The 17,676-nt window shown below is 40.5% G+C and overlaps 1 protein-coding gene across 6 annotated transcripts in view; it reads right to left on the reverse strand.

Annotated features, from left to right (window-relative positions):
* Nucleotides 1-16,809, reverse strand: part of GRIA4 (glutamate ionotropic receptor AMPA type subunit 4) — a 374,317-nt gene extending 357,508 nt beyond the window's left edge. For 5 of the 6 annotated variants that reach the window (XM_063430267.1, XM_063430285.1, XM_063430276.1 and 2 more), the window contains exons 1-2: nt 16,367-16,554; nt 14,605-14,763 (exon numbers count right to left, since the gene is read on the reverse strand). In XM_063430267.1, coding sequence (XP_063286337.1) covers nt 14,605-14,763; nt 16,367-16,454 — 247 coding nt within the window. In that variant the 5' untranslated portion in view covers nt 16,455-16,554. Of the gene's footprint in view, nt 1-14,604; nt 14,764-16,366 lie in introns of all 6 variants that reach the window. The other variant, XM_063430303.1, reaches the window with a different exon arrangement.
* Between the last annotated feature and the right edge of the window lie 867 nt (nt 16,810-17,676).

Raw genomic sequence — 17,676 nt, forward strand, 5'->3', positions numbered from 1 at the left:
ACCACGCTACAAGAAGGTACAGGAGGGGAGGGTGATGACACAGGTGGGTTTGGGGGGAAATGGGACACATGAAGCGGCAAGGGAGGGAATGAGAAACATGGAGGCACTGGTGGAATTAGGCACATGGAGAGGCTGGAGAGGGAATGAGACACATAAAGGGTCTGGGGCGTTTAATAAGACACACAAAGGAGATGGCAGGGGATGATACACATGGAGTGGCTGTGGAGAGAAAGAGACACACAACGGGGTTGAGGAAGAAAGAGACACAGAGGCATGGGGGAGATACACAAAGCCCATTTCCCATGTGAAGAGCACACTCATGGGACTTCAAAATCAATAGGATAATGTATTTTATTACAGCTGTGCAAACGCATACATTCACCATTTCAGTTACCAAACTTTTCTTAATATGTCAAGGTAGTTGGACTGTAACATTATATGCAAATGCACGTCTCCTTAAAATCAATTCGCTCTTTTGCTGATTTTGTAGCCCTATGAGTGCTTTCTTGTTGGAGTAACAGTTTTCAATGTTAAGTTATCTTTTTATCATTTATAAGTTATCATTCCCAGTCTAGCCTTGCCTCCACTATGTCCTCACTGCAAGGACATATCCAAACCTCTTTATCAATCAGACTTGTTTGCTCTCTGTTCTTTACTATATTTAATGTATATACATTATAATACATTATAATACATCACTCATAGTGGCAAATTGTAAACCCTCCTGTCTATAACTCGACAATATTATTTTTACTACATTTTCAAACAGTACTCTTTATTGAATATAAAAATAAATACATATCTAATTTTATATGTTTTAATCCTGCAACCCCTCTCTACCTTCTATCTAAACTAAGAACTGGCTGCACATAACATAATTTATGCGTCCAACAAATTTCAGCACCTTGGACAAGTCTCATCCAAGAGTAAAATATTGCAAAATTTTGCAATCTGGTTGTGTTACTTCATCAGAAGTGTCGTAGTAGCAGTTGTGTCCTTAGCCATATGCAGATAAAACGTTATACATTTAAATGGTATCATAAGATTTTGTTGGATTTGAATCCCCTTTATGTGCAAACATTCATCAGGAATATAAATGGCAGTACAAGTGCCGCAGCCAAATGTTCAAATAATCTATTAATGCATTTATTAATAAATCTATTAACAATATTATGGCTTGTGCAATGAAAGTAAATGGCATAACTGAGATAATGCTGGACATGTGCATCAATCACAGTGATACTCCTGTAACATCACTGATTGATGACATCATACACGTGCGATGTCTTACAAATTAATGCATGGCATAATCTACAGGAAATTTGAACTTGCATATTTGAAAGTTTGCGCTCTAAATTGCAACATTGCTCTTTTTCTTTTGCAAGAACTATACATCCATTAACTGGATTCAGGATTGCAATTAAAATATTATCAACATTTATGAAAAGCCAGCCTTTAAATTAAGTGTCCATGCATTTCGAATAGGCTATGGGTATATTGGAATACTAATTCATGGTGCCTTTACATTACCATTTAGATGTAATATATTGGCCAAATTTTAGTTGATAACCACTTTGTAAACTTTAGGTCAGCATAACAACTCACTTTTATAATATCCATTGTTCTGAAATATCATCGCATTGAGACTTTTGGTTATTATATTTTCATCTCACTTTAGGTGGAAATCCAAACTAATATATGTACAACGATCAATATACCGTATATACTCGAGTATAAGCCGACCCGAATATAAGCCGAGGCCCCTAATTTTACCCCAAAAAACTGGGAAAACTTATTGACTCGAGTATAAGACTAGGGTGGGAAATGCAGCAGCTGCTGGTAAATTTCTAAATAAAATTAGATCCTTAAAAAATTATATTAATTGAATATTTATTTACAGTGTGTGTATATAATGAATGCAGTGTGTGTATGAGAATGCAGTGTGTGTGTATGAGAATGCAGTGGGTGTGTATGAGAATGCAGTGTGTGTGTATGAGAATGCAGTGTTTGTATGAGTGCAGTGTGTATATGAATGCAGTGTGTATATGAATGCAGTGTGTGTATATGAATGCAGTGTGTGTGTATGAGAATGCTGTGTGTATGAGTGCAGTGTGTGTATGAGTGCAGTGTGTGTATGAGTGCAGTGTGTGTGTATGAATGCAGTGTGTGTGTATGAATGCAGTGTGTGTGTATGAATGCAGTGTGTGTGTATGAATGCTGTGTGTATGAGTGCAGTGTGTGTGTATGAGAATGCTGTGTGTATGAGTGCTGTGTGTGTATGAGTGCAGTGTGTGTGTATGAATGCAGTGTGTGTGCATGAATGCAGTGTGTGTGCATGAATGCAGTGTGTGTGTGCATGAATGCAGTGTGTGCATGAATGCAGTGTGTGTGTATGAATGCAGTGTGTGTGCATGAATGCAGTGTGTGTGTGTATGAGTGCAGTGTGTGTGTATGAATGCAGTGTGTGTATGTGTGTGTGTAATGCAGAGTGTGATGCAGAGCCTTGGTGGGGGGTGGGCATTTTTATTTTTTAATTATTATTTTAATATTTTTTTTTGTTTCATTACATTTTTTATTATTATTATTTTTTTATTTTATTATTATTTTGTATTTAATTATTATTTTTATTTTATTATTTTTATTTTTTTTATTATTATTAATATATATAATTTTTTTCGTCCCCCTCCCTGCTTGCTAGCTGGCCAGGGAGGGGGGCTCTCCTTCCCTGGTGGTCCAGTGGATGGGCACTGTGTAGGAGGGGGCTGTGGGGGCTGCAGAGAGATGTTACTTACCTTTCCTGCAGCTCCTGTCAGCTCTCTCCTCCTCCGCCGGTCCGTTCAGCACCTCGGTCAGCTCCCAGTGTAAATCTCGCGAGAGCCGCGGCTCTCGCGAGATTTACACTGTGAGCTGACGGAAGAGCTGAACGGACCGGCAGAGGAGGAGAGAGCTGACAGGAGCTGCAGGAAAGGTAAGTAACATCTCTCTGCAGCCCCCACAGCCCCCAGTCTGTATTATGGCAATGCAAATTGCCATAATACAGACAATTGACTCGAGTATAAGCTGAGTTGGGGGTTTTCAGCACAAAAAATGTGCTGAAAAACTCGGCTTATACTCGAGTATATACGGTAACTGAGATACAGAGTGTATTCTAGACTTGTGCATGATGAGAAAATTTGGCATGGCCGAACCATTTTTTATGAAAACAAAACATTCTTCGAATGTCAATTCAGCTCAAAAGAATTTCAGAACCCAAAACTCAGTCCAGGAACCAAATCAGATGAACCAAAAGGGCATGGAGCACACAAATAATAATATATAAATATAGATTTTTTATTTTTATTTTACTGCTCTTTCTTTATTTCCTCTATTGCTCACTTCTCACTTGATCTGAGAATAAAATTAACATTTAGTGACTGCCCCTAGCCATCAATCATTCTTTTTCCCACCATCATGGACAACATTCAAAACAACTACCCAAAACAAAGATGCTCGGCCATTGCATGTTCTGGTTGGTTTGTATTTCGTCTCGGAGCTCTGGAATTCGACCGATAATCAGATCTGCCCAAATTCAGACGAATATCAGTTCGGACCAAAATGAATCTCATAGTTTAATATCTTTATAGCAGAAGATAGCATGTTGCTAAAAGCGTGTTTTCCAATCAGATTATAATGTTTATGGAATGTTTATCCCCAGTGACATTTTATACACAGCCCATGCTCCAAACAAAAATGATCTAAAACCGCACAAGACTTAAATTACATCTGCATTTTAGTAATTCCCCTATCTAATCCCAAAAGAGACACCCTGAGTGAAGCAACTATAAAACCAAAATGATTTTTACCGAGCATCTAGAAGGACAGGAGGCAGAGACTTAACATGAAACAACTGCAGTACCAGCAACCTTACAATTGCCATGCTTGGTTAGCCAGATGTATCATAGAGAGGCCAAAGTCAGTGGGTCTACAACCCAAGCGTTAGACAGAAACCAAGGTGCCATCAAGATACTTGTTCAAGCTTGACCCATTCACCATCCATACTGAAAGTGAATTGATAATCTGCGCAGAACCGTATGCTACCTACATTACAAAGCTTAATTATAATGTCACAGTAGGTCATTGAGCAACTAGAGAAAGAATGACCGCAGTCTTAGATTTAGATAAAAATGCTTTATGTTTAGGTAAAATGGTATATATTAACAGGCAGCACACAATTTAAAGCATATATATATATATATATATATATATATATATATATATATATATATATATATATATATATATATATATATAGCAAATGGTGTATCCTGTATCATAAATGTTATGTATGATATATTATACAATAATTCTAAGATTTGATACTGAAGTCCAGTAGAGGATAATGGGAAACACAGTTCACAAACTTGATGTGCTAATATTGTCCAACCATTATTGCTATAAGACATCAAGGTACATTTAGCGTGTTGCTTGTTTATCATTACATCCTGCTGTCTGTGTGTGTTTATTACCGAACTTAATAATCAGTTCTAAAAGACCAAAACATTCAAAATCAGAGGTGTATTAGTTCAGCTGGTATTAACCGATTTAATCAAAGCAATAATTCTTATGTGTGAAAGAGAGACCAATATTGTTTTCTGTTTATTGACCTATTGATCTCAATAAGACAAAAGAGACCAAAAAAAAAAAAAAAAGAAATGCTTTCTATCTAAACCCAAAGACATCTGTAGTACACCTAATCGAACTTCCAGACTTCACTAAGTAAAAAAAAAAAAAGGATGTGATCCCACGTTTTAAAATCAGAGGTGATTGTTTTTTCAGATTGTTAATGTTGCCAGAAAGCATCAACTCATTAACTTAATAACAGAGTGCAACGCATACCCCTCTGTTTGCAGTAGGACTACGCACAATGTGCCCATTCATTTATTGCACAACTACAAATCCTTTAACGCAGAGGAAGCCAAATAGGTTGGTTTAGGGTTGTGAGAGTTGGAATTCATGCCTTACTGAAACCCATGGTTTGCGAAGCTTAAAGTAAGCTTTAAAGCAAGATACAATTAACAGGATTGCTTGGGCTTTTCCTCTTTGATCCTCTAAAGATCCTCTAAACATTATCAGCATTCTGTATGAACTAAAATATCATGTAAAGCAATATAACTGGGAGACAATGAGCAATCATTTCAGATGCCAGAGTTAACCTATATCTCTGTATAGACAGTTCTAAGCAAATCAGGCTTCCGTTTGGAATCCCAAGTCACAATCCGTTATCCACTACTTAATTTCTTATTGATTTTAGCACTAAAAACAACCAATCAATGCATTTCATAAAGAATTAGTCCCCACGGGACATATAATATTAGTGCAAATGAATATACTTGTGCCTGATAGCTCTGTAGAACGAAATCCATTTTAAATAATTCATGGACAATAATGACTGTCAGTGTCTAAGGAAAAGTTATGTACTCTATATAGCTGAGAAGAAGACTGCTGCGCTTTTTTTTTTATAAAATGCCTCGTACTAAGGGTGTTGCTTCTTAAGGGTGTTATAGGATTGAGAAAACTGCATCTCTGCACTTATTGTTCAGCTCTCACCTGACCCTGAGCCAATTTGAAGGCGTACAATTAAAAATAAATTGAAAACTTTGGGCATAAGTCATTGAATTGGAATAATGATCTAAATTAGCTACACTGGGTTATTTACTAAATTGAGAACTCCTAATAAATTTAAAGTGAGTTTAAATTTAATGTTAGAATAGTCGCATTGGAAACATTCTGCTAGTTTACTATGATTTCTGTTTGGCTATTCTGTCCTTAAACTTTAAATTCACTTGGAATCCTCACTTTATTGAAAAAACCCTGATAGTCTCAGTTCGACAGTTTAGTCCTACATTTTGCCACTTTTAAAATTCAATAAATCAGCTGAGAACCAAAGTAGAACATTTGTAAAACATAGCTATTTACCACAACTCATTTGTCATCTTATCACAAGTTAATCCTAAAGGGACACAATAGGCACCCAGACCACTTCAGCTCAATGAAGTTGTCTGGGTGCAGTGCCCCAGTCCCACTTAGTACTGCAATGTTAAACAAAGCAATGCTTTCCTATGGGGAGGGCCCATTTCTGTCCTGGGGGGAGGGAAGGAGGGGTACAAGAGAGGGCACTATAGTGTAAGGTATACATGGTTGAAATACATTTTAAAAGTTGGATATACAAACTGAGTGTTCTATATTATTTTCAAGATTAATTTGTTTATAGTTATGTTTATCACACTCCAGACAACCTGTATGTAGCACATTGTTCTGGGTCTTCTAGTCGTCTCACCTGAAGTCTGATTTTGAGAGACCTAACAGCCAAGATGAATGACAAATAATTGTGCACATAGAGAAACTTAGAAAATGAAGACCGTTGGAAAGTGTAATTAGATTTTTGGGGTTTTGACACTTTTTGGATAAATAATACATGTATTTGGAAACAGTTTTCAAGATTAATTTGTTTATAGTTATGTTTATCACACTCCAGACAACCTGTATGTAGCACATTGTTCTGGGTCCTCTAGTCGTCTCACCTGAAGTCTGGTTTAGAGAGACCTAACAGCCAAGATGAATGACAAATAATTGTGCACATAGAGAAACTTAGAAAATTAAGACCGTTGGAAAGTGTAATTAGATTTTGGGGGTTTTGACACTTTTTGGATAAATAATACATGTATTTGGAAACAGTTGAGCATAATGAACTTTTTATAATTGTATAATCTCCATAACTGTGACTAAAGGGCCTATGTATAGTTAGGAACCACTTTGAGTAGGGTCATGAAGGGCCATCATGAAATAATAATGCTGTTCTGCTAACTGAAAACCTTAAAACTATGCTGCTCTATAGGACATCTAAACTAGATCCTTCTCTAAGATCTGTGATGTGGCCACTGTAACGAGTATATACCCCTACACGCAGGATCCAGCCTAACAGAAGACAGTACAGAGGAGAGATACGTCTACCGGACCTTAGAGTGGCCGGACTCGACGTAATAGGATAAGACAGAGTCAGGAACGATCCGAGGTCAAGGGCACAAAGAGACAGCGTAAACGAAAACTAGCCGGGGACTGGTACACAGGAATCAGCAAGCCGGCAAACAGTACAGAATAGGATAAAGCGAAAACGAAGTCAGAATACAAAGCCAAGGTCAAATACGGAGAAACACAACTGAACACAACAAGCACTAAAGGGAACTGTAGCAGAAACCACGATAGGGCAAGGAACTAAGGGAAAAGGGTAAGTATAAGTAGCCTTCAAACTAATATGATTGGCTCCTGTCACTTCCACTCCCCCAACAGGTAAGTGTATGGGGTGATTGGCATGACAGGAGCCAATGGGAGCCTTTTTGCAATTTAGGCTCCCACTGTCTCTTTAAGAGCGCGCCCGAGATTCGCGGCGCGCTCTTAGCTGCAGGCGGGACACGTGACCGCTTCTCGCGGTCACTGCCCGCCTTCCTGTCTGAACAGTCGGACGAGCCGCGCGCGGCTCGTGCAGCCGCAGGACCGCGCGCGGCTTGAAGAGAGGACCGCGTCCGGCCCCCGGATAGGGTAAGTACCGCTACAGTACCCCCCCCTGAGGACACGCCCTCCGGGCGGGCAGGACCAGGCCTGGCAGGAAAACGCGAATGGAAAGAACGTACAAGGCGGGGAGCATGAACAGCATCCGCAGAAATCCAACTGCGCTCCTCAGGCCCATAACCCTTCCAATGTACCAAGTACTGAAGCCGACCCCTAAGAAAACGAGAGTCAATAACAGCAGATACTTCGAACTCCTCATGACCCTCCACAGAGACAGGAGGGGGAGGGGGAGTATGCCGGGTATAGCGGTTGCGTACGTAAGGCTTCAACAAAGAGGTGTGAAATACATTGGGTATACGCAGATTCTTAGGCAGACCCAAGGCATAAGAAACGGGATTAACCTTATGTATAATGCGATAAGGACCAATGAAGCGGGGAGCCAATTTCATAGAAGGCACCCGGAGGCGAATATTCCGTGTGGAAAGCAAAACCCTGTCCCCCACAACATAGGAAGGAGCCGCTCTGCGATGCTTGTCAGCCTGAGCCTTCTGGCGGGCAGCAGAGTCCACCAAAGAACGCTGAACCTGCTCCCAAGTATTACGCAAACCAGCCAAATGCTCATCCAGAACTGGCATGCCCTGTGAGGAGAATGCAGCCGGAAGAACAACGGGATGCTGGCCATAGACAACGTAAAAAGGGCTCTTGCCGGAAGAATCATGAGTGGCATTATTCCGAGCAAATTCAGCCCAAGGAAGCAGGTCAGACCAATTGTCCTGATGGTGAGACACAAAACAACGGAGGTACTGCTCAAGAGACTGGTTGGCACGTTCAGCAGCTCCATTAGACTGGGGATGGTAAGCGGAAGAAAATGAGAGGGAAATACCCATCTCCGAACAAAAGGCTTTCCAGAACCTGGAAACAAATTGGCTACCCCTATCGGATACAATAGATAAGGGAATACCATGTAATCGAAACACTTCTCTAGCGAAGATAAGAGCCAATTCCTTGGAAGTGGGCAACTTGCGAAGAGACACAAAGTGAGCCATTTTGGAAAACCGATCTACTATCATTAGGATGACTGTGTTACCATTCGAAGGGGGTAATTCAACAATAAAATCCATTGATAGATTAGACCAAGGTCTCTCGGGAACGGGTAACGGATGCAACAGCCCACAAGGAACTCTACGAGAAGTTTTCATACATGCACAAGTAGTACAAGCACTTATATAGTCAGTAACATCCTTACGTAAGGTATCCCACCAGAAATACCGAGAAACGGCTGACACTGTTTTGGAAATACCAGGATGTCCAGCAGTCTTAGTATCGTGATAAAGTGACAGAATATCCCGTCTCTCGGGAATGTCAACGAACAATTTATCATTAGGCCTCTCGCTGGGTGCCATGCCTTGTTTCGCTTGTATGGCCTGCAAGAGGGACGAGGAAATAGACAATATAGTAGTTGCTATTATCCTGTCTGGGGGAATGACAGGAGTGACATCAATCTCCTGTTTGTCAATAGTCTCGAATTGTCTGGACAGAGCGTCCGCTTTGGTGTTCCGGTCACCTGGCCTATAAGTGATTATATAATTAAAATGAGACAAGAACAGTGACCACCTAGCCTGCCTTGAAGACAATCTTTTAGCTTCGCTAAGGTAGGATAGGTTCTTATGATCTGTAAATATGAGAATAGGATCCTTAGTTCCTTCTAGCAAATGTCTCCATTCTTTGAGTGCTAAAATGATAGCAAGGAGTTCGCGATTACCCACATCATAATTCCTCTCTGCCTTGGACATTTGTTTAGAAAAGAATCCACAAGGATGCAATGGCTTGTCAGGAGACTCTCTTTGGGATAAGACAGCACCTACCCCTATATCGGAAGCATCAACCTCAAGTATATATGGCAATGAGGGGACAGGATGCTGTAAAATAGGGGCAGAGGCGAACGTAGTTTTAAGAAAGTCAAAAGCCTGAAGTGCCTCAGTAGACCAGACACGTGTATTGCCATCCTTTTTAGTCATACGAGTAATAGGCGCTACTATAGACGAAAAACCTTTGATAAAACGTCTATAATAATTAGAGAAACCCAGAAAACGCTGGATGGCTTTTAGACCTTGCGGCAGAGGCCATTCTATGACTGCAGCGAGCTTCTGGGGATCCATCCGAAAACCCTCGGCGGAAATCAAATACCCTAGAAACTGGACCTCGGACTGGTCGAATAGACATTTTTCTAATTTGCAATAAAGACCATTAGCAAGAAGGGTCTTCAGAACTGTTGTAACATGTCTGTGATGAGCGTGAATGTCAGTAGAATATATTAAAATGTCATCCAAGTACACAATAACAAATGAGTGAATAAAGTCCCTTAAGACATCATTAATAAATTCTTGGAACACTGCTGGGGCATTGCAAAGCCCAAATGGCATGACAGTATACTCATAATGACCTGACCGAGTGTTAAAGGCTGTCTTCCATTCGTGGTCCTTTTTAATACGTATCAAATTGTATGCTCCTCTAAGATCTAATTTGGTGAATACCGTAGCATGTTTGAGCCTGTCAAACAATTCTGTTATTAGAGGTATAGGGTAAGCATTTTTGATGGTGATCTTGTTAAGACCTCTATAATCAATGCAAGGTCTTAAATCACCTTCTTTCTTTGATACAAAGAAGAACCCCGCTCCAGCCGGAGAAGAGGATCTTCTAATAAATCCCTTGTCTAATGACTCTTTAATGTACTCCTCCATGACACGGTTTTCTTGAACCGATAGGGGGTACACCCTGCCCTTAGGAGGTATAGTACCAGGCAACAAATCAATAGCACAATCGTAGGGTCTGTGAGGCGGTAATTTGTCAGCCTCTCTTTTATCAAAGACAGTCTTTAAAGTTAAATACTGAGAGGGTATTGTCGTAGATAAAGGAGGAACAGTAGGAACGTTAATAGAATTCACAGGCGTGACTTCAATAGTACATGACTCATGGCAGGCTTCACTCCATGATTTTATCTGCCCTGTCTCCCAGTCAAAAATGGGATTGTGGGCACGTAACCATGGATACCCTAACACCAACTGTGAAGAGGGAGAGGTGATGACCTGGAACCGAATGGTTTCATAGTGTAGAACCCCTGTGTACATGTGTAGCGGTGTAGTCTCGTGAGTAACAACAGGAGATATCAATGGTCTACCATCTATGGCCTCAACGGCCAAGGGTATCTCCTTCTCTCTGATGGGAATATTGTTTCTCTTTACAAAACCAGAGTCTATAAAGTTCTCGGCTGCCCCAGAATCAACCAGGGCGTCTATGTTTTCAACTATACAACTCTCTCCCATATGTAAAGAAACAGGGAGAAGCAGTCGGTTAGGAGGCAATGTAGGAGACTTAGAAATCACACCCAAGGCCAGTCCCCTATAAGGTCTTAGGTGCGAGAGTTTTCCGGGAGCAGAGGACACTCCTTTACCATATGGTCTCTCTTACCACAATATAGGCAGAGTCCCTCCCTTCTCCTATGTAATTTCTCAGTATCTGAGAGTTTGGCAACCCCTAATTGCATAGGTTCCTCTTCAGATACTTTAACACTCTCCGGTATATTAACTCTGGGTTGAATAGGTGTAACAAAACGTCTATTCCTGTTCTTAGTATAGAGCCTGTCACGAATCCTATTATCTATATCGATGAGGTAGTCAATAAGGTCCTCTAAGGCAATAGGAAGCTCCTTAGCTGCTACCTCATCCAATATAGAGTCTGATAAACCTTCCATGAAGGCCGTAGTTAACCCATTATTGGTCCAATCGACCTGTGAGGCAAGGGTACGAAACTGTATAGCGTAATCAGCCACAGACCTAGAACCCTGTTTAACCCTCATTAATGCTCTAGCGGCATTCTTAGACCTTTTCATAGTATCAAAAGTTCTGCGAAAAGCTGTTAGGAAACTGTGAAAGTTATGCACCATAGGTCCATTAGCCTCCCAAATAGGGTTTGCCCATTCAAGTGCTTTGTCGGTAAGTTGGTGCATAAAGAACCCAACTTTAGACCTCTCTGTGGGAAATGAACGTGGATACATTTCGAAATGAAACTCTATTTGGTTAATGAACCCTCTGCATGTCTTAGAATCCCCTCCATACCTAGGAGGAGGCGTTAAATGTGCTGTAGCGTTAGGCATAGTCGATACTTCAGGAAGCAGGGGTGCAGGAGGGTTAGGTGCGGTTGCTGGAATGGTTCTAGCTAAGAGCGTCTGGAGAGCCTGAGCTATTTGATCCATACGGTGATCCTGCTCTACAAATCTAGCCTCATGGGTCGCCATCTGTTGAGCTAAATCTGCGGGGTCCATGGCCCTATCGTAATGTAACGAGTATATACCCCTACACGCAGGATCCAGCCTAACAGAAGACAGTACAGAGGAGAGATACGTCTACCGGACCTTAGAGTGGCCGGACTCGACGTAATAGGATAAGACAGAGTCAGGAACGATCCGAGGTCAAGGGCACAAAGAGACAGCGTAAACGAAAACTAGCCGGGGACTGGTACACAGGAATCAGCAAGCCGGCAAACAGTACAGAATAGGATAAAGCGAAAACGAAGTCAGAATACAAAGCCAAGGTCAAATACGGAGAAACACAACTGAACACAACAAGCACTAAAGGGAACTGTAGCAGAAACCACGATAGGGCAAGGAACTAAGGGAAAAGGGTAAGTATAAGTAGCCTTCAAACTAATATGATTGGCTCCTGTCACTTCCACTCCCCCAACAGGTAAGTGTATGGGGTGATTGGCATGACAGGAGCCAATGGGAGCCTTTTTGCAATTTAGGCTCCCACTGTCTCTTTAAGAGCGCGCCCGAGATTCGCGGCGCGCTCTTAGCTGCAGGCGGGACACGTGACCGCTTCTCGCGGTCACTGCCCGCCTTCCTGTCTGAACAGTCGGACGAGCCGCGCGCGGCTCGTGCAGCCGCAGGACCGCGCGCGGCTTGAAGAGAGGACCGCGTCCGGCCCCCGGATAGGGTAAGTACCGCTACAGCCACATGCTAGAGCACCACATCTTTCTTTAAACTCCACTGTAACCACTCCTTGCCACCATGTCCAATAAATGATAGTGGATGGTGATCTACAGTATGTCCAGTATGGTTTACAACATTTACGTTGCAGGTTTACAGTACTCCAATTTAAAATTACTTCTAAACCTCCTCAAGGTCCTCAACACGTTTTATATTTGCGCCATGATCTGACCACGATGCAGGTATTCTGTTGATGTATTTATTAATACTGCAAAGCTCTATTGCTATTGGCACCAAATCATAAATAAGCCATGTGTATGGCAGGCCCATCATGCTCCCGACAAGCCACATCTGCCCCGTGTTTTATTTCCTCTCCAATCATATCTCCTCCAGTTTTAGCAACTATTTCCAACACTATCAAAATGTCACAATTTATTTTAATCTAGACTCACTAAATCAAAACCTTTTGATACTTTGAATAAAATAAAAATAAAAACATGTTTTCTCTTTACCTTTAAAATATATATATATATTATTTTTTTATTTTTTTTTTAAACATTGAGAATTTATTAGAGCAGCAAAACTAGCTCATGCCATTATCTGACTTGTTCCCAAGCACTTTGCTCCACCATTTCTATATATTCATGAATATCCACATTTATTTAGCTAAACTTCCCCGGGGGGCATGCATCTGCCTCCAAATTCAACCTTCTCTTTATCTTATGCCTATGGCAATGAAAATTTATTTTTATGATTCAAAATTAAGAAATAAATGCAATCGACAATGCGGTATACTTACAGAAAACGCATTCCCGATTTAAATCAGCACATTAAATATACATGTTTTACATACAGTTATAAATCATAAAAACAGAGAAAAAAATTATTGTATGATATGCTGAACTGCTATTACTGTAAAGAGCTCAGTGTGGGGTAATCCTTCCTTGTGGTGTCCTTTGTTAAACCAAGTATATCAGATTATAACTTGCTTTGGCATCCAAGTATGGATGCACAAAGATAGATTCAGTGGATATATGCATTCCGTGATGATAACAGACATTTACAACCCAGAATATAAGAACAGGGCAGCTTCCAATGACATCAGCAGACCAAGCTTCAGCATCAATTTATTTAGAAAAATACCCTTCCACATCACTGCTTCTCTAATTCCCGAACCACTGAGCTATCACCATGCCAAATGCTTGCCAAAAATAAGAAGGCAAAATATATTCATTATCTCCATAAAGCAAATCAAATACAACACTATAAGACAATCCTGGTTAAAATAAATCACCTTGGTACATCGATTCAAATATAAGGTTTATTCATTTTTTTTTAGAAAGTAACAGCATTGCAACAATGCATATATTTGGATACAGTTGCTGCATTATGTTAAATTGCTTACTATAATGAACCAAACCGCCAATCACTTATTTTAAAATAAATTATAAAAATAGTAACTAAGACAAAACTAAACAGGATAACAACAAATACAATGTTATAATACATACAGCCTATCTGAGGGAACAGACCTCAATCACAGATAAGGTCAGGCACGGATGCACAGTTTTGCCATCAAGTTTTGTTACAATCAGCAAATTTCACTTGATAATTTGTATGGACAGGTGACATGGTGGATCAGGCCACGAAGATGAGATAACTACATGTTCGAATATAATTGCTGCTTAATTTGCATTTGTACAAGGCTTTCACTAGAGACTCATTCTCTCTTCTCAATGGATAAAAAAGCCGATCTGTTTTATAATAGCACCTCTCTAACACCCCCTCTACCCCCCATGGCTTTCCATACCCCACCCCACCCCCCCAGTCAGTTTGTGCCTTCGTTTGCATTACATTACCGAGTAAATGTCATATTTGATTAGTCAGCACAGTGAAAACAAGTGGATTTTGGAATGTCAAAAGCTAACAAATATTTATCCTATTTTTTATTTTTTTTCCTGAGGGAATGTAAAAGTACAGTGACCATTCTCTTACTCTGCAAAACGGTCCCAAAACATCTTAGTTGCATTTATATGCGGTCAGAACTGGTGCACATCAGTTGTATTGATACTCACAGGCATTTGTCACAGCAAAGCTGTTGGCTGTTTCTATGTTGTCCACATGAGGAACCAAATTAAAAAGTGCTTCGGACTCATTGGGGCTGGTATTATGAAGAAAAATAGCTAATCGAAAAGCAGTGTATTCCTGATCTGTGTTTCGAATGAAAAGCCCACCTAGAGTCAGGAAATAAGAATAAAAAGTCACGTCAACTGACATATACATATCATTTTAATTTTTTGATTTATTTTACACGCAGACAAATCTATTATTTATTATCTACATCAAGGACAGTTGAGCACATTCTTTTATAGTAGATTAACACTTGAGCTCCAAAACAATGAACACATGTTTGAAATGAGTTGATCAAGCTCGTCTTCTGGTACCTCGAGTGTTAAAGGCATTCAGATGTGACATAGACCATTATTCTCCTTGGTTTTGTCTTGTAAGCCATATTAAAACATCCACATGAATTTGGTGTTAATGAATATACTATAGCACCAGTCTGCAATCCACACCTCCCCTCCCCCTGCATAGGATTAGCATTTTAACTGCTCCTGTGAATCAAATGATGCTCTGATACTCTGATTTTAGTTGGCTGGGGTTCATAGGAGTCAGAGGCAACTGCAATGTCAGACGCTATTTTCCGCCTGGTAACAACAGCAGATATGACCATTCAATATTGGGAATTGGAAAATTGATGTATTAGTTGTTTTATTGTGTTAGAGTGTATCCTTAAACTATTTTATTACTCTTTTGAGCTTATTATAATCTCTAGGACCTCCGAGAGCATTTAGATTTCAATACATATTAAGCAATAGGCAGGCATGCAGATAGCTATCATGTTAATGCATTTATTGTGTTCCACTTTTACAAGTCGCTCCTCTAGATTTGAGGGAAACGATTAAGGGAATTAAATGAACTTCCTCACTCAGTCTCAATAGATGAAGCTTGCTATTCTACATAGAGGACAAAGTCGACTTGCTCCCGGAATCTCATTAACATCCTCCTTTAGAACTCCAGTGCATAAATGATGCAGTGCTAAGCTGGAAAAAAATAAATAGATGTATCCACAGAATAAAAGGGGCAAATAAAGTCCAGTTAAAGAACAATCCTTTCTCCACACTCTCCCTGTCATTTTCACAGCTCAGTAAAAATATAAAAAAAAAATAAAAAATTCTCAATCAAACCTGTGTATAACTTTCAAACCAGCTGTATAGTATAGATAGTACCACTGCTGCAGCATCCACAGTAAACATATCCCCCTCCATCTAATTCCTTATACAATAGCACTCTGTCCTGGCTAGAATAAGGGTTGCCCACTGGGCTTCTCTGATTTAAATAATTTAGGATAATATTGCAGTTTAACCCTAGGAATCACAGACCACTCTATGAACGAAAAACAAAACAAAAAAAACTGTGATTGCTGCAGAAACTCTTGTTGAGGATAAGTGACAAGCCATCTCTGCATACTGAGCCTCAAGATGAAAATAGATCATTGGATTTTTGTTCTCCAAGAGGTTCTGCAGCAGCTGAGCTCAATCAATTCTAAGGTCTGTAGCTATCTCACTGGATAACGAGCTTGTAGATAATAGATGGCACTGGTGCAATGCAAAGGCTTCGTCCCTCAATGCCAACTTATTTATCAATGGAACACCTGCAGCCTTTAGCAAATACTACACATGCATCAAGTTTCACGTCCATTTACTGAGCCGACCCATGCACCCATTGAATGATACCCCTCTTACTTTGTCAGAACACATATTGACATTTTCTTACCTATTTGCACGCTGCTAGGAAATGCTCCCATTGCTATCCCCCAAAAGCCAGAGAATAACAAGACAATCTGTTGGCAAATAATCCGCATCTTCTCTCTCTCTCTTTCTTGCTCTCTCTCTCTCTCTCTCTTAGATGCTGCTGAAAAGCATCGAGACTGAAACCACAAACACAAAAAGAAAGCCAGTCGCTGCAAGTCTAGCAATCCATCCTGAGTGTGATGTTTCCCGCAGTCTCCATAGCCCCGGGAGAGCTGATGTCCGGCTAGAAATGTTGCACATGCAAGATGGTGGTGTTGGTTGTGGAGGGAGCGTCTAGTGGCTACACTGAGAGATGAGACATGCGCTATCTCCTTCTCCCCCCATCTCACACAAAAGCAATCTTCTCCCCCCCTCGTGCCTTTGCTACCACTTCTCCTTCCCTGTATCCAGTCTCGCCTGAGCCTCCGTCACTCTGCTTTGGGTAGAAAGGACATGAATGACTGTGCTGCTGCTAGGATAGGAGGCTGGGCTGGTTACAAAACACTAATCATTCCGAGCGTGATGATCACTGGGGCTTTCAGGCAGACTGATCTGGCCCTCGCTGCTTTCTATAGCAGCAGCAGCAGCAATGTAGACAGAGCCACTGCAGCAAAACCTCTCCCTGCTCTACCCGCTCTACAGGGGAGGGGAGCTAGCCTGGCAGGGGGAAAGGGGGGGTTAGACAAGGTCAAGTGTTTCATCTTCCTAATAAACCCAGTGATAACTAACTTACTAAGCGGGTGTTAGGATCCCTATCATAAGGGAGTCTGCTGATTAAACAGCAAAGTTCAGTGATGGAGAAATCATACATATGATAACTTCAGAATATGGGACTCCTGAAGCATTTTTCTTTGTTAGTAGTTAATAGAAATATATATGTCATTTCAAGCATGTCAGCATTATACATATCCAGATTTTGGTTATACTGTGTTTTTTTTTTTTTTGTGTGTGTTTGTTTTAGAAGACTTGTGTGTCTTGTTTATATTTCTGTATATTTTTATTAAGGTGTTGCAGCCGGTTGGTCTATTGCAGATTGCAGAGAATTGTTTTACTATGTTGATTTACATTTACAGGTGCACACAGAGTTTGCTGGGGGAGGGGCCCATATGAAATAGGTATGCAGTTAGGGATGCCGCTGTTGGCTAAATCATGTTTTTAATACTTTTTGGAAGGCTGCAGCTGGAGGTTTGTCTTCATTGGTGGGTGACTTTTTTTTTATATGTAATTTTAAATCACTCTTTGATACCTTTGTTTTTTTTATTGATCTATCTTTTATCTCCCATTTTCCAAGCC

The sequence above is a fragment of the Pelobates fuscus genome, chromosome 1, assembly GCF_036172605.1.
Source record: "Pelobates fuscus isolate aPelFus1 chromosome 1, aPelFus1.pri, whole genome shotgun sequence".
In the NCBI taxonomy this organism is placed as follows: Eukaryota; Metazoa; Chordata; class Amphibia; order Anura; family Pelobatidae; genus Pelobates; species Pelobates fuscus.